The sequence below is a fragment of the Lipophrys pholis genome, assembly GCF_963383615.2.
Source record: "Lipophrys pholis genome assembly, chromosome: 21".
In the NCBI taxonomy this organism is placed as follows: Eukaryota; Metazoa; Chordata; class Actinopteri; order Blenniiformes; family Blenniidae; genus Lipophrys; species Lipophrys pholis.
In genome coordinates this window covers 23134800-23155858 of record NC_137649.1, presented here as the reverse complement: position 1 = coordinate 23155858, position 21059 = coordinate 23134800, and the positions used below count along the sequence as shown (strand labels likewise).

The 21059-nt window shown below is 47.1% G+C and overlaps 2 protein-coding genes across 2 annotated transcripts; one reads left to right on the top strand and one right to left on the bottom strand.

Annotated features, from left to right (window-relative positions):
- Positions 1-971: 971 nt before the first annotated feature.
- On the top strand, positions 972-7939 carry serinc1 (serine incorporator 1). Its single transcript, XM_080491368.1, has 10 exons — positions 972-1098; positions 2013-2174; positions 3864-4057; positions 4170-4249; positions 4824-4961; positions 5058-5227; positions 5350-5440; positions 5854-5995; positions 6079-6303; positions 7063-7939. The coding sequence occupies exons 1-10, from the start codon at positions 1060-1062 to the stop codon at positions 7199-7201; spliced, it is 1380 nt and encodes a 459-aa protein (XP_080347494.1). The 5' UTR covers positions 972-1059; the 3' UTR covers positions 7202-7939.
- A 2470-nt stretch (positions 7940-10409) lies between these two features.
- On the bottom strand, positions 10410-18535 carry hsf2 (heat shock transcription factor 2). The gene is made up of 12 exons (XM_080490051.1): positions 18345-18535; positions 16381-16489; positions 15365-15492; positions 15122-15246; positions 14734-14809; positions 13669-13730; positions 13393-13456; positions 13038-13165; positions 12738-12962; positions 12562-12664; positions 11555-11624; positions 10410-10908 (listed from the first exon to the last, which is right to left on the bottom strand). The coding sequence occupies exons 1-12, from the start codon at positions 18435-18437 to the stop codon at positions 10589-10591; spliced, it is 1503 nt and encodes a 500-aa protein (XP_080346177.1). The 5' UTR covers positions 18438-18535; the 3' UTR covers positions 10410-10588.
- Between the last annotated feature and the right edge of the window lie 2524 nt (positions 18536-21059).

The following is a 21059-nucleotide window of genomic DNA, read 5'->3' as shown; positions in this document are numbered from 1 at the left end:
CCGGCGGAGCGAGATGAAAATGACGATGATGCACCTTCAGAACAACGTCTTCATATGGATGTAACGCAATGGTGTGTTACTATATTTACACTAACTTCTCCATCCATGCCCACTACTACAATACTGCCTGTATTACAACGACTATTTAACACAGAAGTTACATTATAATCTAAAACGAGCACACAGCGCTAACATATGAAGACGGTGCAACTGCTAATGCTAACAAAACAATGACAGGGACGTCTTATCATCACACTTTTTAGCGTTATATACAGCTTACCGAAGTGCTCTGTTCGTCGTCTCCATAGATAGAAGGAACTGACCGCTCAATCAGACCAAGTCTTTCGGCAAATCCTTCTTTATACTGGCGGAGGTTGCTGAAGCAGTCGTCCTTAAAGTGATTCGCGCACACAAAAATGACCTTACCCACAGATGTGGGTACATTTCTGTGAAAAATAAAACTCAACCAGCCACTTCGAAAAGGTTCTGATGCTGGGAGACGGTGTAACGAAGCTTGTGGGTTACTACATCCAACAACCGAACATTTCGACTTATCCTCTCGTAACTTCGGTTGGACTACAAAATCGCAGCGAGAAACAAAAATGGCGGATTGCTCGAAACGTCGATGTCCTAATTTGGCAGTTCCGCTGAGAATACTGTGACGTCATTGTTCAAAAAACGTAATAGAGAATAGAAAAATCGAAACCGATCGCAAAATATGACCAAAACAGAATATAAAGATATCAACGGAGCACCTGAAGAGACTACTTTGAACTTTTCTGTACTTCTAAACACTCTAAATATACACCAAAATGCATTTAAGGGCTAAAAAAGTGGATTTAGCATGATATGTCCCCTTTAAAGAAAATCAAGTGGGATCGAGAGGGAAGCCGTGAGCTGCAGTGTGCAGTAGTGACCTACAGGTGGCAGCAATGAGCCGCAGCCACTGTGTGTCCCCGCCTGCCCGTGAGAAGAAGAAGTAGGTCAGCCTCCATCTTCTTGGTAAACAACAGACATCAGATTTTCCTCCGCGGAGCTCCGACTCGAACTTCAGCCAGCATGGGAGCCGTTCTGGGCTTGTGCTCCATGGCGAGCTGGGTGAGTAGCCTCCCCATGTCGGTGGTCGTGTGTCGGTTAATCCTCCGCGGGTTTTCGGGCCGCCGCAGCCGCACAAAGGCTGCGTGACTGCGCAGGAACGGAGCGGCTTTGGCGCAGCGGACCTGCGGTACCACCCGGCGACCGGGGCCGCAGTCTGCCCCCCCCCCCCCCCCCGACAGGCCTCAAGAGTCCGCCAGCTGAACGGGTCTGCGGTCCCGACCGGGGCTGGGGCCTATAGTGTGTGTTCAGAGGGTTATTAAGTGTGTGTTCAGTGTGATGGCGCCGCAGTGACGAGGCTGTCTGAGCTTTTCACCCACTCATCGTTTCACGGTTTTCACTGCGTCATCGTGTTCACCGTTTTCACGGTTTGTTTTTCACGGTTCCTGTCATGTCCGAGAAGAAAACATACGGGTTTTTTTTTTGTTGTTTTTTTGTGTATAAATATCCCCGTTGCGACACCGCAGCATGTAAACAGATCAGGAATCAGCTGTTGCGACATCACACCATAGAGCTCTAGTTACCCCACTAGTACCCCAGCCTGGGGCTTTTAGACGAGGTAATCAGTCCAGCCTGGGGCTTTTAGGCCAGGATTAGCCACAGTCGCAAAAATAGAAAATACAGAGGAGTGAAAGGACAGAGAGAGAGAGGGAGGGGGGGGGGGATGAGTGAAAGAACAGAGAGAAAGAGGGGTGAAAGGATGATGGACAGAGTTGGCGTTCAGCGTCGAATATGAAGAAAAGCAGATGATTTGTCGTCAGTGTTTGGAATGAATTTCACTTTTATCTGATTGAAAAGTCAAAACCACTTGATGTGCTGTAAGTGAAAGATGGGAGAAGAACGATGTCCTCATCCAAGATGGCGGTCGTGTGTGTGTGTGTGTGTGTGTGTGTGTGTGTGTGTGTGTGTATCTGCAGATCCCCTGCCTGTGCGGCAGCGCCCCCTGCCTGCTGTGCAGCTGCTGCCCCAGTGGCAACAACTCCACGGTGACCCGCCTCATCTACGCCTTCTTCCTGCTGCTGGGCGTGGGCGTGGCCTGCATCATGCTGATGCCCGGCATGGAGGGCCAGCTCAAGAAGGTACGGCCGAACGAGTCGTCACAGATTCACTCATTCACAGAACCTGAGGGGATTCACACCCGCAGTGATTCCTTTTCGAGACTCAGGTTTATTTTGCTTGTTGTTGTGAGATAAAAGTTAGAGGCTTCTTGCTCTTCAGCTCGTACTGTGAAGAGCCGACATCTTACCTAATGCTGAGCTTGTCGCTCTGCCAGAGCAACCACTTGACAGATTATTTTGAGACCCGGATCACACTGACGCAGGAGGCGTCCTCTAATTCTTTTCTCCTTGGCTTCAGACTCAAAGTTTGCACCTGACTGATCTGCGTCCATAGTGTCTGCATCCAAGAGCTTCAGTAGAAGGTTAAAAGCTCCGAGGACGCCCTCTGCTGGACTCTGCATTCAACTACATCTTTGTGTGACCTGCCATGTTGAATCTGTGAGGACGAGGCTCGTTTCATCATCAGTCGTCTCTTATTTTAAACATTTCAGCTCGTTTGTCTTTGTCCCTGAATGACATTTGTTTGAATTTAGAATCAAAGACATGATCACACGGTGGAAAAACACTTTAGTCCGCTCGTGTTTGAATGAGTGTTTTCATTATTTAGTTTGAGAATCTTTTAGGCTCCGTTTACACGACAACGGTGCTCTGAGTCGCTTAGGATGCAACTTTTTGAAAATGGCTCCATCACCGTGGAAACGGGCGAAAACACAACTTTCTGGAAACGTTGGGTGTTGACAGAAACACTGCGACTGCTCATGGTCACCACGGCCGTACTAGGTAGTCCTTCTGCACATGCTCAGTAGAGACAATAAGAACAATGTTTCCTCCACGATGTCATGACTCCCGGTCCGTATTCTCCTGGGACTTGGTACTTTTATTTTGACAGTCACCGTCATAACAATCCAACTTGGTCGTCTGTCCACTAGAATGTCTTTGGACTCCCATGATTTGAGCATTTTCGTTTCAGAAAAGTTTCACGTTTACAGGGCAGCGTTTTGAAAATGGTGTAGTTAGCATGCCGAACCACAAGTTGGCAGTGTTTTCTTGTGAAGAAATCGTGCACACATGCAACACTCTGGAGCCAAACGGTGTCCATCTCCTGAGCATGTGCAACTATTTACTACGGCGGAGGTGCGGATGTATTATTAGCAGCGTTTCCGACGTCTCCACCGGGATGAGGCCCCGGTGTTTTACAGAAAATATATATTCTGCGGTGTTTTATAAAAGTAGCGTTTTCTGTGGCTCGTGTCGACCGGGTCCTCCTCCTCCTCCTCCTCCTCCTCCTCCTCCTCCTCCTCCTCCTTCTTCTTCTTCTTCTTCTTCTTCTTCTTCTTCGTCCTCCTCCTTCTCTTTCTCTTCCTCTTTCTCTTTCTCCTGCTCTTCCTCTTTCTCTTTCTCCTGCTCTTCCTCTTCCTCTTCCTCCTCTTCTCCTCCTCCTCCTCCTTCTTCTGAGTTTAACGACAGTTTGCAGCCATTAAGTTGCATTAGCACCATCTGCCTGTTCTATCTGATCTACATTTCTCTCGTCGTCCCTGATGACTGTTTCCCTTCTTCTTCTTCTTCACTTGGGTTCAAAGGCAGTTGGGATTTGTGAAGTTGCACTACCGCCATCTGCTGGTTCCGGCTAGTCCATATCATTATCGCCGCTCCAAAAAAAAAATAAGAAAGCTAGAACTCATCCTCTACTTCCTGTGTCTGCCGCCGTAGATCCCCGGGTTCTGTGAAGGCGGGATGGGCTCGTCCATCCCCGGCGTGGAGGGCCACGTCAACTGTGACGTGCTGGTGGGCTACAAGGCGGTGTACCGCATCTGCTTCGGCATGGCCATGTTCTTCCTGCTCTTCTCCCTGCTCATGATCAAAGTGAAGAGCAGTCAGGACCCCCGGGCTGCTCTGCACAACGGGTGAGGGCGCCGCACGTAGCGGCGGCTCCGACGGAGCCTCCATTTTCTTTGTCTTTAGGAACCGAGGGTGTGAGAAAGAGGTTGTTGTATTCAGGTTTTGATCTTCTTCCAGGTTTTGGTTTTTCAAGTTTGCGGCGGCGACAGCCATCACCGTCGGGTCCTTCTTCATCTCGGAGGGTCCCTTCACCACCGGTAAAAACCAGCGCGGACGTCCATCGAACAATTCGCTCATCTGCCAGGGAGTCATTTATGGCGCTTTTCCACGAGCTCCTACTCAGTCCTACTTGACTCGTTTTCCATTCCAATATAGTACCAGTGGGCGGAGTCACCAGTTTTTCGTCGTCGTGCACAAGTGATCACCCCGATATGATGCGGAGCGAGCGTACATTGGATATCAACTCAATTTATATATTTATTGATAATATTACAGAATGTGGATCATTACGATGGAGCTTCACTGTCCGGTGTTTCGGTTTAACTGGTGCCCCTGTTAACTGGTGACTCCTGCCACCAGCCAATAGCAGCAGCTGATTACTAACTGGAAATGGAAAAGCATCAGAGTCAAGTCAAGTAGGAACTCGTGGAAAAGCACCAATAGATTCTTCATCACGTAAAGATACGAACTCTGACTGTTTCCATATAATTTCGTACAACAGAAACGGGAAAACTGTGATTCTCTGAGACGGAACAAGGAAGAAATACACACTTTTGTTTACTACGTGTCTGTCTGTCTGTCTGTCTGTCTGTCTGTCTGTCTGACCCTCAGTGTGGTTCTACATGGGCATGGCGGGAGCGTTCTGCTTCATCCTAATCCAGCTGGTGCTGCTCATCGACTTCGCTCACTCCTGGAACGAGTCCTGGGTGGAGAAGATGGAGGAGGGGAACTCGCGCTGCTGGTACGCAGGTACGGGCCGGAGATTTACACCATTCAAACCATTCAGGATGTTTTCTCTCTCCGTCGGACGTAAAGAAGCTGAGCTCTGCGTGGTTTTCTCCACAGCTCTGCTGTCCGTCACCGCGGTGAACTATCTGCTGTCTCTGGTGTCTCTGGTCATGTTCTACATCTACTACACCCACTCTGACGGCTGCACCGAGAACAAGGTCTTCATCAGCATCAACATGCTGCTGTGCCTCGGCGCCTCCGTCCTGTCCATCCTGCCTCAGATCCAGGTTCCTGTCACTTTAAATCACCGTCGCCATGTCCTCGTCTCCCGCCTCTGTCGAGGCGGAGCTGACGCCTCCGGCCAGGCGGTGGCGCTGTGGTAACTTCTGCTGTTGTTGTGCGTTTGAAGGAGTCCCAGCCTCGGTCCGGCCTGCTGCAGTCCTCCCTGGTGACCCTGTACACCATGTACCTGACCTGGTCCGCCATGACCAACGAGCCTGGTAGCTACCAGTTCTTCTTCTACCTCTGTTTGTCTGGCAGGGCGGAGGTCGGGGTAGAGGTTGGGTGGAGTTTGGACGGAAATCAGGTTGGAGGTTGAGATAGATTTTGGGTGGAGGTCAGGGCATGGGTTTAGGCAGAGTTTGGATGGTGGTCAGGGTGGAGTTTGGGCGAAAGTTGGGTAGATTTTGGGTATAGCTCAAGGCCGGAGTTTGGATGGAGGTCAGGGGGTAGGCCGTTGTGGAGTTTGGCTGAAGGTCAAGGTGGAGGTCAGAAAGGGGGTTGGTCGGTAGTCAGGGTTGGGTAGTGGTCAACTGTCCAACCTCTTGGAGGTTTGGGTGGCAGAGTTTGGGTGGAGGTTGGGTGGAGGTCAGAGTCCAGTCCTGTGATGTTCCTCTCTCTGCTCCCTCCTCAGACAGGAAGTGTAACCCGAGCCTGCTGAGCATCATCGGGATGAACAGCACTGCCCCCGCAGGCCAGGGCCAGGTGGTGCAGTGGTGGGACGCGCAGGGCATTGTGGGATTGATCCTGTTCCTCATGTGTGTGCTGTACTCCAGGTGAGCAGCTCCTCCCAACACCTTTGACTCCTGACTTTGCCGTCGAATCGCCGACTCACCGTCTGTCCCTGTCCGTCCCGCAGCATCCGCAACTCGTCCACGGCTCAGGTCAACAAGCTGACGCTGACCAGCGACGAGTCGGCGCTGATCGAGGACGGGCCGCACGCCGACTCCTTCGAGGAGGACGGCGGCTCCAACCGAGCCGTGGACAACGAGAAGGACGGCGTCACTTACTCCTACTCCTTCTTCCACTTCATGCTCTTCCTGGCGTCTCTTTACATCATGATGACGCTCACTAACTGGTACAGGTGGGTGACTGCCGGCGAAGCGTTCACATCGTGCACCCCTTTCACACCACAACGTTCTCAAAAACCATGTAGTGACCACGTCAGGCCACCAGAGGGTGCTGTTGGTTGTTTAGTTTAACGGACATTCTAGTGGACAGACGACCAAGTTGGTTGGTTATTATGGTGACCTTCAAAGTAATAGTTGTGCTATTGTCCCATCTACTGAGCATGTGCAGTAGCAGCGTTTTGGACGTTTCCATGGCGACGGAGCCCGAGCGCGATAGGAAAGTTCCACAATGGGAGCCGCTTCCAAAAAGTTGTGTTTTCAGTGGCGGTAAAGGGACGCCTGAAACACGACCAAAGTTTGGGGTTTTCGCTAGAAATCGTTGTCATGGAAACAACCTCCGAAGCCTTGTTTCCACTGACAAAAGTTTTGGGTCGTACCGAAAGTACCCTACCTAAGCGTCATTTTTCATAACCCGTATGTTGAGGTACGGGTTCCAGAAGGCGGGGCTACGTGTCGACGTGTCACTCTGGACAATATGTCATCAGAACTAAACCCTCCTGTTGTTTTGTTGATGTTTTGTCGGCGCTACGCCGCCCCCTGGTGTTCCGACGAGGTGCAGTCCTGCGTCGTTACGCGGCCGTTCCGAACCCCGCCCACGTTTTATCCGTACTCTGCGCAGTGGAACCGATTTTGGGTCTTGGTAGTCCTTCCTGGAACTCTGCCAATAACGTATGAAAAATAACTTGTGTGTGTGTGTGTCCGTCCGTCCGCAGCCCCGACTCCAACTACGAGGCGATGACCAGCAAGTGGCCGTCAGTGTGGGTGAAGATCTCGTCCAGCTGGATCTGCATCGCCCTCTACGTGTGGACGCTGGTGGCGCCGCTGGTCCTGGTCAACAGAGACTTTGACTGAGACTCACACACACTTTCTCTCTCACACACACACACACACACACACACACACACACACACACACACACACACACACACACACACACACACACACTGCTGTGTTTCCCCTGCGTCTGTAGCTCCTCTGCTGTGATGTGTTGCTCTCACTCGTGTAAATAAATATGCCCCCCCCCCCCCCCCCAACACTTTGCATGCTTACCCCTGAAGACTTGACGTTGTTACTCGTAGTTTTTCTAACGACTCTGTAGTTTTACCTCCTCGTCTTCATGCATGAGCTGTGTGCGTGTGTGTGTGTGTGTGTGTGTTTGTCTGCAGCTCACACACACACCCCAACACACACACACACACACACACACACACACTTAAGCAAGGCATTCCTCCTTCTGTTGCTTCACCTCCAGATTCCCTACGATGAGAACATGAACTGACCGCTTGTGACTTTGTAGAAAGGTTCTTTGCTGGAGAGTAGACGTACTGTGGCTCCATATTTAATTGACTGTTTGCTTTTATCTGAATGTCGTCGTTTTGTTTTCTTTCCTCCTTCCCTGAAGTTGGAAGTGTTGTTAGTGGTTTAATAAAAGAAGAAAACGAGGCTGTCGGCTGGTTGTTTGTTTGTTTGTTTGTTTGGCTGTGAGATGATGATGACTCTGCAGCTCCGACTCGTCTCATTTAAACTGTTCTAATAAATAAACCCTGAATAAATTCTGAAAAAAAAAAATATCATTTGACGTGCACACTCATCACTTTCACGGATGATTATTTATTTATTTTTTTACCTTTGTCAATGTTTTCGTCTGCGTGTATTTATTTATTTTAAGGTTAGTATGTATGTATTTTCCAACACTTTGCAAAAACTACTTGCCAGAATTGCATGAAACCTTCAGGGATGACTTGTCATCATCTAAGGACCAATTCGATTAGAATTTGGGACGTTAACGTTTGACCGTTTCCGAATAAATCCCCCAAAAAAACTACATAAAAATGTCCCCATACAAAGCAGATGAGAGAGGCCCCTGTTGCCATGGAGACGCTCCCTGCTCAGTGTTTCACAGTGTTCTAGCTGTAGTTGGACTTATAAACCGGCGGCTGTGACACTGCGAAGTTGACAAACCAACAATACTATCAACAATACCTAAACACAGAGTATCTCTCAACCAACTAGATATAAAGCTGGATTAAACCTGAGAGCTGGGACATGTCTTTGTCCTACAACGGTCTAGCAGAGCTTCTGTTTGGACTAACACACCACGGTCCCCTTGATTCAGAACAGAGTCAATTTTCAATTTTTTTCCAAAAACAGAATCTCATAAATTCCAAGAAACTGAGCCTATTTATTTATTTTTTTTCAAAAAACAGTATCTCATATACGGAAGAGTTTTACAGCCACTGAAGAAAAAAAAAAAAAAACCTCATGCTCTTCAGAAAAAGTCAAAAATCAAAGTCGAGATTTTTGTTTCGGAGGCAAAAAAAATAATAAATGTTCATGCGCTTCTGAAAAAAAATCGGAAATCAAAGGCAAATTTTTTTTTTTTCCACAGAGCGACCTTCTAGCCATCCCTCTACATTTTCCCGTTGATGTGAAATCACATTAAATCACTTAATTCTGACTATATCGGGTTGCTTACTGCTTATGGACGTGTGATTTTACACAGGATTTCACACATTTAATGTGTAATGAGCAGCCCAGGACCCGTGTCTTTGTCCTTCGTACTGGACGAACTTCCTCTACAGAACCAGGCAGCAGGCTGCTCTGTCTCTTCTGGTCCTGGTTCTGATGATAACTGTGTTCCTCTACAGAACCAGGCAGCAGGCTGCTCTGTCTCTTCTGGTCCTGGTTCTGATGATAACTGACCGTGTTTATGAGCTCCATTCTGTCCTGAAGCATCTTTTCATCCCTTCATTAAACCGCCTGATGCATCAGGAGGAAGCAGTCTCACCGCTGGCAGGTGGATAGACGGACTTTTTTTTCCACCGTGAAAAAAAAAAAATCTCGAATTTGATTTTCGACTTTTTCTGGAGCGCATGAAGGTTTTTTTTTTTTTTATCCTCTGAAAAAAAAATCTTGACTTTTTTTTTTTTTTTTTCAAAAAACAGCATCTCATAAATTCAGAAAAACGAAGCCAATTTTAAATTTTTTCAAAAACTGTATCTCATAAATTCAGAAAAACTGAGCCAATTTTTTATTTTCAAAAAAAATTGCTTAATATCAACACGCTTCCGTAGACAAGAACACCCCCAAGAAGACTAATTATTTCCCCGCATGACATCATGAAGGGAAAATCCCTGATTCGTCTGTATGAGCAAGTCGGGGAGACGACAGACTTTCTTCACTTCTGTGGCGTCATATACGAACTATGGAGAATCCCATTATTGTTAGAAAACTATCAAACAGTGAATTCTGCACAATATTTAATATTTAAACTAAACAGTCTTCACACACATTCAGGCTTCAGAAAAACAAAGAAAGACGGCTTCCCTGTGCCGGATGGGAAAAGTGAAACTGAAAAATATGGAAAAAATCTAAATATCAGCCTTTTAATGAACAAACTGTATGTATGTCATGTAACAGAACCACGATTCATATTTAACTCACAATACAAATAATACTCTTTGCTCTACTTTAATGTGAGTTATTTACAAAGTAAAGCCACACGTGTGTACTTTATGAAGTTTTAAGGTGGATCAATGGATGCAACGTTTGTTTCCTCACACATTATAAACACCTGTGTGTGTGTGTGTGTGTGTGTGTGTGTGTGTGTGTGCTGCTCAGCGTCACACACATCAAGTATTTCAAAGTACGAGTCAAATCAGCTCCTGCAGTTCGATCAGCGGCGGCTGTATGGGATCGTATGAGGCTGTGATGCAGAGCTTCATGTCTCCTGCCACTAAAACCAGACGTTCGCCTCATACGGCCGTCGTCATGGAAACACTACTGCTCGGTTGTCGTGGCAGCACGCCGCTGCAGTCTCCACGGAAACAAGTTGTCATCACCCAAATGTGATGCTGCAAGGACATGACGGAGGCACGTTGCTGCAATCTCCATGGCAACTTCTCTAATGTGAAACTGCAGTCGTCATGGAAACATACTAGCTCGTCGTCATGGAAACATGATGCCCCACTGGAATCATTAGATCATTGAACTGTGTGTGTGTGTGTGTGTGTGTGTGTGTGTGTGTGTGTGTGTGTGTGTGAGACGAGTGACACAGTTTGAGGAGATAACATTTATTTAGGATTCAGAGGGTGAAGGATCTGACAGCGAACATTAAATTATCGGCATAATTGAGGAGAACAGGATTAATTTCTGCACTGCGGTGCCAAAGTCTTTTATAGAAAACTCGTCCATAGCGGAGCTCCGCCCCCTCGGCAGACAAGGCGGTTGGAGGACACGTCAGGGCGACGGGACGCCGAGCGGCGCCCTGCTCAGCTGGCTGCACTCGGCCTCGGCCGGACTCAGTTCGCACATGTAGAAGAGCGTCTCCTCGCTGGCCTCCGCCTCCGTCAGCGGCTCCAGGCGGATCAGCGAGCTGCGGGCGGACGGCCGGGACTCCACGCCGCCGTCCAGCAGCTCCGACGGCAGCTCCGCCTCCACGTAGGCGGCGGAGCTGGACATGGACGGACTGCCGCCGCACACGTCCAGCTCTGCCGTGGCGGTGCAGCCGTCCAGCAGCGCCAGCAGGGGGCAGGATGTGTACTGGATCAACTGCTTATCTAGAACAACACAGGAAGCAGAACCGGCGGTTACAGCCAGAGAACCTTCTCTACCATCGTACCTTCAGCGGGGGACCAAGAACTTAAAACGTCTTCATCCCAGAGACATACGTCCCTCTGTTAATCAAACTCAACGTGAAGACGAGAGGAGGTCCGAGCTGAGGGACAGCGAGCGTCTCCTCACACTTCCTCTCCGGCTGATCGCCGCAGGGCAGATCACTCCGACCTTCTCCGGCACAGAGGAAGTTCAAATCCTTCCGTCTGCTTCCTCTCCATCCCTCCACACTCGGGAACAAGAGGAACCAGCCTGGACGTTCCTGGTCAACATAACCTTCCATTTCTGTCTGACTTCTTCATCTTCCTGCTTCTTCTTCATAGATAATCTCTACAGACGCTCATCCGCCGCAGCATTGATCAACTCTGATTCTCACCGGAGTCGTTTCTATCAAATCTTTGTTTTTGGATTCCGACTACTGGCCGATACGAGTACACATCAAATACCATTAGCCATACTCTCCAGAGTTTACCAGGGAGTTTTTCCACAAGTACTCCGTGCAGTATCAGGCCCTCATCGCCAATTCTTATTTTAGCTGAAGAGAATTAAAAGTGAAGCCCAAATATCGGACATAAACACTAAATTCCTCACCGGCGTTGTCTTCCTCCGTCCGGCCTATGCTGAACGCCGCCGCAGAGTTTTCTCTGGAGGAGACGCTCTCCTGAAAAACACCACAGGGAGCGAATGACACACGAGCCTCGTTCACCAGGACTAAACAAAGAATGGCTCAGGGGTTGTCATAGATAATCGGCGGCTGCGGCTCCTCAGAGGGATCCGTACATATTGTAACTCCAGCGACTGAAGGAGGTCATGTGACCCAGCGGGTCGAGAGCCATTGGTTCCTTCTTGGGGAGGTCAAGTCTTATTTTCATTTACTATGTTCACATATATTTATTACCTTCGCCAACCAAAGTTGGAGCGACGGTTATGTTTTTTGTCTGCGTGGATTTATTTATTTATTTATTTATTGGTTTGTGTGGTTGGTTTTGTAGAAAATGTTCAGAGACGCTTCCATTACATTTTGAGAGCGATTGGGTCAAAGGTCAAAGGTCAGATTTAATCCGATTGATGTCAAACCAACATCAGAATGTTCAGTTTTCAATTCCCTATCCCGACCACGTGATGACGAGATGACCTATGACCCCAAAACTGCTAACCAGGGTGATGATGTCACTGCATCATCTGACAAATCAGAGGACAGGGAATCGAAAACGGAACATTTGGACGTTGGTTTGACGTCAATCGGATTAAAACTAATCTGGCTGATATGATATAATATAATATGATATGATATGAATGCGCTTTTGACTTTTCCGTGACCTTTGACCTTTGACCCAATCGCTCTCAAAGTTTAATGGGTCCATCCTCGGATAAAAACAAAATCATTCCTGAAAATGTCATGCAATTCGGATGAAGAGTTTTTTTGGGGTTTTTTTGACCGAAAAGTTAGTGAAACACATACAAACAAATAAATAAACAAATCAAGGCAGACAACAACAAAACCTTCAGCCTAACTTCCATTGGCCAAAGTAATAAATCTATGTCAGAACAGTACATGAGAATAAGACTTGTCGTAATGTCGGGTGACTCCACTTTACCTCCACGACGTCGAAGTCTGAGCTGAACTGTTTCCCGTACAACATGGCCTGGAAGTCCTCCAGGCTGCAGTCGATGCTGCCCAGGTAGTCCATCAGCTCCACCCTGACACACGTTCAGGATGGACGTTAAACGTTTAGAAGTGCAGCGGCGTCACACTGAGGTGCAGTTCACTCACTTGCCCAGCAGGTTGATGTTCTGTGAAATGGCTCCGTTCTCGTTCAGGATGGAGTCCATCATCTTCACCGGGTCCTCCAGGCTGAAGCCCGACGCCTTGTTGAGCTGCAGGGCGCCGCTGGAGGCTCCGCCCCTCTGGCCGTCCTCCGCCGCTTTGTGCTCGTCCGTGCTCCTGCAGCTCGGCTCCGCCTCGCCGTCCACCTCCACCTCCACGATCTCGCCGTCGCTGCGGGGTCACGGGGACGTCAGGCTCCGGCACTTTGCTTTGCTTACTTACTGCGAGAGCGTGACGCAGTCAGACCTCTGGTCGAAGGCTCGGGGGGATTCCTCCGTGATCTCGGCCGTCGGCGCCGCTTCGCCGTCGCTGCAGACGACGACGTCCTCCGAGAGCTCGGAGCAGTTCACGCCCTGCAGGCTGCTGGCAGACGCCTGGAGGTCAGAGGGGGACATCATGGGAGGTCACTCAACTTCATATCATCAGGCGAGCAAATACTTTTGGCAATATAGCGTATTTCCTCCTGGTTGGGGTGACAATCATCTTTCTCTGTTCTTCAGGTGTCAAAAACAGAAAAGAAAGCAGCTGCTGAAGTTTGTTCCAGGGAAACTTGACGGACTAAAGAAGTTCAACGACCATTTCACAGAAACACTGGACGCACCTTGTCGTCGTAGACGGGATGAATGTATTTGGGCTTCTTCCCGTTGCTGTTCATGAGAATTGGCCTGAAAAAGAAGGTGAGAACACGTCAGGAGCTTTTCTGACGACCTGCGGCTCCTCCTCATGAACGATAACCAAGTGAACGTTTTATCTTCTTCACTAAAGAAACCCCCCCCCGATGACACGACATGGGGTTTGATTTCTGATTGGCTCACAGCTCGCTGGCGTCACGCTGTCAGATCTAAACGCCGCTGAGGCTGCAGTCGCTGCGCCTCACCTTTTGCGTTTCAGGTTCAGGATGCGGTTGTTCTGCACCAGCGTGACGATGAACTGAATGAGCTGGAGAAAAAGAGAGAGAGAGAGAGAGAGAGAGAGAGAGAGAGAGAGTAAAGCTGCCGCCATGTTTCTTTTTTCTTTTTTTTTTTGAATGTCTTTTTATTTTCAAATACAACCAATAAACAATATAATCACAGAACTTTTACATCAATTTCTCAATAACCCCACCCCACCCCACCCACCCACAGTTACTGGACCATCTGCAAGCTTACTGAGCACATTTGTAAACATATTGACAACAAAAAGGAAAATTAAAAATAACAGGTACATAGTCACTTGGGTTATGTTTCAATATTAGCAGCCGTCATGTTTTCCACAAAAGAGATAAATGGCTGCCAGGTAATATAGAATTTTCTGGTGGACCCCCCTAATGGTATATCTAATTTTTTCTAAATGAATATGGCGCATGACTTCCCTTATCCATTGGCCACATGTTGGAGGCCGGGCATCCTTCCATTTAAATAGAATAAGTCTCCTGGCGAGCAGGGTGCAAAAGGCCATCATATTTCTAAAGTGCCCAGGGAGAGGAGTGGCCCCCGGGGGCCACACCAAACAGTGAGATCATTGGAGAAGGATCTACTGTTGTTCCACATATTATAGAGAGTGTCTCAAAAATAGACTACATCTTTGGGCATAGCCAGAACATGGGTAGTGATGTGGCTGAAGCTTGTTTGCCGCCATGTTTCTTTGATGAAGAATGAACTGCTTGTTAAAGCAGTAAAATGTATGGCGAAAAATACCTGAAGAGGTTAAAACAGCAGTTGTTAAAAACGTTAGAAATACTGTTATTGAAGCAGACGCTGTCACATCATTATTCAGGTTTGGACGGTAGAAAAAACGAATTAAAGTCGTCTACTGCAGTTTTATTATACAGTTTTAAAACCTGCTGCAAACAGAGGGTGTGTGAAGACGTTTCACTGTATTTGGCGTGAGGGAGTATTTTCCCAAACGGGATTATGTTGAAACCAATAACAGCAGAGTGAATCAAAGCCAGCGACACACCCACCTTCTTGATGAGCTGCTGCTGGGTGGAGTGTTTCTGCCTCAGGTCGGAGATCTCCCTCCACAGCGCCTCGTTCTCCCTGAACAACAGGTCACATCCAGTCAGACCTCCTCCATCAATGAACAACAGCGCCAACCCGTGGCCAAGCACGCCAACTACACCGCTTTCAGGAGGCGAAACTTTTCTGACACGACAATGAAGAAGTGAGCGGACGGTCTAGGACCTGGGGCCTCATGTAGAAAACACTGCGTCGGGTTATCACTGAATACTGTGAGAGCCTCAGAGAGATCAGAGGCTGCAGAGGAGGAGAAACAGCGTTTCTAGACGAGGCCGCCGGGACCGGACCTTCCTGCCGCCGATCCCCGGCTGGTGGGCGGAGCTCCTCACTCACCTCTTCAGGGTGGCCAGCCGGGCGTCGATGCTCTCCTGCTTGCTGTGAACACTGTGAACCGTCGCCAGGATCTTGGTCAGGTCCTCCTGCCGGAGTTTACTTTCCTCCGGACGGCTGTTGGAAACCTGGAAAGGGCGACACGACCGCCAGCTACTGAACTCGCTGTGTCACCGGAGATGTGCGCCATAAGGCGGAGTTACTCTCTGATACTTTGACAGGAAGGAGAAAGATGAAGGTGTTTACCTTCCTCTTGATGTTTTCCAGCAGGTCGTCTTGTCCATGTTTGAAGTACGGGTGCTGGAACTCCACCGGACCGTCTCTCTCCTGCTTCACCATCCCCGTATCGATCTGCATCACCTTACGGAAACCATCTATATACACACACACACACACACACACACACACACACACACACACACACACACACACACACACACACACACACACACACACACACACACACACACACACACACACACACACACACACACACACACACACACACACACACACACACACACACACACACACACACACACACACACACACACACACACACACACACACACACACACACGATCATCTCTTTAAGACGGCTTCTCTTTATTTCAGCTGTGTGTGAGTTCCAAACCTTTGTTCTGTACTTCCTGTGTTCTCTGCTCAGCTATGATGTGAATAACGGACGTGACGAGGTCGATTCTGTGAAAGTACCAGAAGCTCCGAGGTCACCAGTGGCGCTTTTCCACTCGTACCGACTCGACGCAGCCTCGGTCGTTCTCCATTACAATATAGTACCACCATGTAGGCGGAGTTTTCCCCCGTCGTGCACAAGCAGCCACCTCCGATATGATGCAGAGCGAACGTCCATTGGCTATCAGCTCAAATAATAAATTAAATAGTATATATTTCATATGTTTCTTAATAATATTATAAAATGTGGATCACTATGATTGTGCTTCACCGTCCGGTGCCCGTGTTAACTGGTGACTCCTGCCAGCAGCCGTTAAAATGTTAAAATAAGACAATCAAACGCTACGATACTTTAAACTTTAATGGAAATGCGTCTAAATGCTGTTCGCCAGGACGGCTACGGGTTCTGGTCGGGTTTTTAACATCTGCTGGCCGCTGGAGGAAGCCGGTCACCAGTTAACAGGGAAGCCGGTTAATCCGAAACACCGGGTGGTATCCGCGTGGAGTTGAAGTGTCTCCGGGTGAATTCCCGAGGCGCGTTTGGGCCAGAAGAATGCAGCCGTACTCACACATGTTGAGCTGCCTGATGAAGCTGGCCATGTTGTTGTGCTTGAAGAACTTTGGGAGGATCTCCTTCGCAAAGCGCTGCTCGTCCAGAACCAGGAAGCTGTTTCCCTCCTGGAAACAAAGAAACTGAATTTTAACCAACATCAAGACAAAAATCCAGCATTTTCTGCTGTCCAGGCTTCATTTCAGAGCTGAAATTATATTTGAATAGAGCATCTCATTATTTTTTTATATAGTAGTTGGAGGGGGAAAGAAATCAGAAGAATGTTTTCACTATATTTTAATATATTTACACGCTAATAAGCCTCTGTTGCTGATGTGCGGCAGCCTGCAGCTTTAACAGTAAAATCCTTGATAGTTATGATTTGGACCGAATCTTCATTTACAAAAGCGAAATTCAATTAGAGCGGAAAAATAAATCAATACAAATTATTCAATAACTCTATTGATAGGGGGGTATTATATGCCCACGGGGCGACAGGATTTCGAACACTGACCTTCTCGCTGTGAGGGAAGAGCGCTAACCACTGCTCAGCCACTACTGGCTGATACTACAAAATAAATAAATAACAGAAGTCCTGGCAAGCAAATCAGGAAGCTCGGTGTTAATTAACCTGCACGCAGTAAAATACACAGTAAAAACAATGGAACCAAGCGCACACACAGAAATCTGGAGTTTCATTCAGACATCCACTCACAGTGTTATCGATTGTCCAGGTAAAGTGTAGAGTGTCACACTTACAATAAAGACCCTTTAAACACTCGCCGTTTGCACAGAATACCACAGTACTTTATTTTTTAATGTCCAGGAAGCTGCCGTGAGAGATACTATCTGATCAGTACATGGCGTGAGGAGGCTTCATTGTTTACATTATAAAAACTGGACTTGGTTGACAGTGGTCTATACAAACCGGGAGTTATTCATATCTTATTGATTGACGCATTTAGAACCAGAACGAATGAAAACACACATTTAAGTTTGTGTTTTTGTTTGGAAGTCATGATCACAAGTTCTACTTTGGTCTGTTTCTACCAACTTTTCCAAAGGAGGTAGAAGATATTAGTGAGAATCTGGTCGTGGCTGCGGAAACCTGGAGTGTCGGAGTAATGAAGCAGAGACACACAGTGTGTGTGTGTGTGTGTGTGTCTGCTGGGTGTTCACAGCTTTTCCTGGTGTTTTGTGTGTGCTGGAAGTTTTCAGTGTTTGTTGTTGTTGTGATAGCTCACTTGACTGTCTGTGTGTGTGTGTGTTGTTGTTGACACCTCACTTTTGTGTGTGTCTCCATGTGTGTGTCTGCAAGGTGTTTTCTGAGTGTTGTTGTGATGGTTCACTTTGTGTCTCTGTGTGTGTGTGTGTGTGTCTTCTGAGTGTTTTCTGTGTGTGTGTCGTTGTTTTGTTGGCTCACGTCTGTGTGTGTGTGTCTCCCGAGTGTTTTCTGTGAGTGTTGTTCCATTTGATGGCTCACTCGTGTGTGTCTTCCTCGTGTGTTGTTGTGATGGTTCACTTTGTGTCTCTGTGTGTGTGTCTTCTGAGTGTTTTCTGTGTGTGTGTCGTTGTTTTGTTGGCTCACGTCTGTGTGTGTGTGTCTCCCGAGTGTTTTCTGTGAGTGTTGTTCCATTTGATGGCTCACTCGTGTGTGTCTTCCTCGTGTGTTGTTGTGATGGTTCACTGTGTGAGTGTCTTCTGGGTGTTTTCTCTGAGTGTTGTTGTGATGGCCCACTTGTGTGTGTGTGTGTGTGTGTGGGAAAGTGATTGTTGTTTTGATGGCTCACGAGTGTGTGTCTACTGAGTGTTTTCTGTGTGTGTTGATGTTATTCATTTTTGGTGTGTGTGTGTGTGTGTGTGTGTGTGTGTGTGTGTGTGTGTGTGTGTGTGTGTGTGTGTGTGTGTGTGTGTGTGTGATGAAGCTTCTGGTGTGCTCGCTGCCTGTTAGCAGGTTAGCCTAGCATGCTATCGCAGCGGTACCTGGCTCCAGCAGATGAACTCGTTGGTGTCCGCGTCCTCCACCAGCGTCCACAGCTTCGTGAGGAACGCGGGGACATTGGAGTTGTTCTTCATCTTCCAGAGCGGGACGGCAGAGAACGACTCGTCTCCTGCGTTGTTGTGTTGCGTAGCATGAGCTGCCCAAAGTGGAATGATTACAACTTCCGCTCCCGGCGGACGGCAGCCGATTGGTCCAGAGTGAACCCACGTCACAGTCCTCACGTGGAGGCCGCATGCGAAGAAACCCAGCAGAGAACAGCGAGACAGCCGAGAAGTTCCAAATATTATTATTATTTTTTTTAATTCTCACTGTGATCTCGGAATATCTTACTCAAAAAATATACTTTGGTGAGTAGATCAATAAAAACGAAATAAGTTAAAACAAGCAGTTTATTTAATGTTATTTTATTTGTATAGCGCAAATACAACAGTCATTTCAAGGCACGTTTACAGAGAAAAAACAATTCCACATGAGCAAGCAGAGAAGATGGTGGAAAGGAAAAACAGGAAGGGTTAAAAACATGAAGAAACCTGCAGAACCAGACCCAGGGGTAATTCTCTGTGTGTTTTCAAAAAGAGTTTATGATGTAAAATAATTAAAGCTTATGCTGTGAATTGTTAATTTGATATTTACTTGTGATCCAAAAGGTTATTTCTAACTCAAACTGTCATTTAGTTTGTATTTGATTACTGATCTTTGTTTGTAATCCTTTGATGGTACGGGATTGTCAAAATAAGCCATGAGCTTCAGCCGATCCCTTTGTTGATTTTTTTTGTAATAATGTTCTTGTTTGCTGTTTTGTATAAATGCAACTGAAATAAAACTAACTAACTAAAACAGCTGGCTCAAGGGTGTTGATTTTTTTTTTAAAGATGAGGTTTCCGAACAACACTTTTATAACAAACTTGTAAACATATATTAATATTGACAATGTGAGAACAGTAGGAGGGCGTCACCACATTAAAGTGTCTACCCTCCATGTGATAAAGGTTCCTCCTCCACTCCACCCCAGACTCAGCCCACTTCTCTCCTTTTACCTCCTCAGTTCCCAGCAGCCCCTGGCACATTTCCCACCTCGCCATCAGCGGCGTTTTCTGATGTGGCTGGCCCGGGAGCGTGTGGACTGTTCTTTCACGATGCCCGGTCGGGTGATCAAGGTCGCCGGCCCCAGATACTCTCCACGCAGCAACGCGGCTGCTCCCCACGCATCGTTCAGCAGACTTCAAAGGCAGCGAGGCCCTAATCTGCTGGCACCATCTCAATGAATCAACTGTGTGCGAATTGTGAAGGAAAATCTCCCTGATTGCTGCACGGCGTCCATGTTACCTACACTAAGGCAACTCAAACCCTCATCAAGCACAGACTGAACAGCATCAGAGCGACATTCTAATATCTTTAATATCTGAAAAAGAAGCATCCTTAGACAGATGTTGTCCGCCAGGAGGAAAGGTTCCCCGGGCCTCCACAGCAAAGCAGAGGATTTTCAAAAGGACCGTTGCTTCACAGTTTAGAACGTGACGAGGTAGAACCACTGATAGACCCGAAAAAAAAGACAGGAAAACAAAGTTCAAGTGTATTTAAATACTTTTTTTTTGCTTTTCCTGCCAGCAATGACAGTTTAGATAGATAAACAACAAAAAGAAAAAAAAGATAATGTATGATAAAATATGTTGCTTGACTAAAATAACCAAAACAACTAAAACCACATAAAACAAAAGCTTGAACAGCCAAAAGAACTGAAAGTGATAAAAAAGATAAAACAACTAAAAATGAAACGTCAATGATGGGTTTGTTAAATGTGGAAACATTCTACATATATAACAGTTTTAAAATCTGTGTCACTGTGTTGGAACTTTCCTTGTTGTGGTCATATTGTTGTGGCTGTAGTTTGTCCTGGTGCTTTCTGACTGAGTCACATTTTAACTGCTCAACCTCCTCACGTCCTGAATAGTTCATGTTGATTTATTAATAAAAACAACTCATACAAAGAAAACATCACACTGTGGGACGAGAGGATTAATAAGTAAGACTAAATTAATCCGTTTTAGAGACATTTTGAAGCTCATTTGTCACATTTATATTTTACAACAGATTTGATTATGTATAAATTAAGTGACATTAAAAAAAGGCCTCCGTATACTTCTTCTACATTGTTTTTTCTTGATTGTCTTACAATGTTCGGCGGATTCTCATGATCTCTTGAAGTCAGATGAAACTGTGAGTCAGGAGTTGGTCACTAGATGGAATCGCTGATTCATTTTAAAACCTTTCTGGAGACGTGAGCCGCCAGAGCGGCTGCTTCACCTTCTCTCCACTCTTGTTTGTTGTCAGAGCAGCTAAAACATTCTGTCTTGTGTTTTTCTATCACCGCGCTGCCTCACATTAATCCCACTGCCACCCCCCCCCCCCCCCCCCCCCCTCAGTGTGCACTTACCTGAAGATAATCCTCACTTGGAGTTTTGAAGGAGCAACCAAGTTGTTATTTCCCAGAAGTCAGTGGATTAAACATTTCAGTGTCACACTCTAAGAAGGCAGTCGTGATGCCACTGATTAAAAAGTCTGGCTTACACTCTTTCTGTAGAGTCACATTTCAGTCCATTTTCAAAGCTGCTTTCCTCTCCGGGGTTTTAACACATGAGACTTTCAGCCGAAGTCGTATAGATTAGTCTGGAGGCGTCCGGATTGAGGGCTGACAT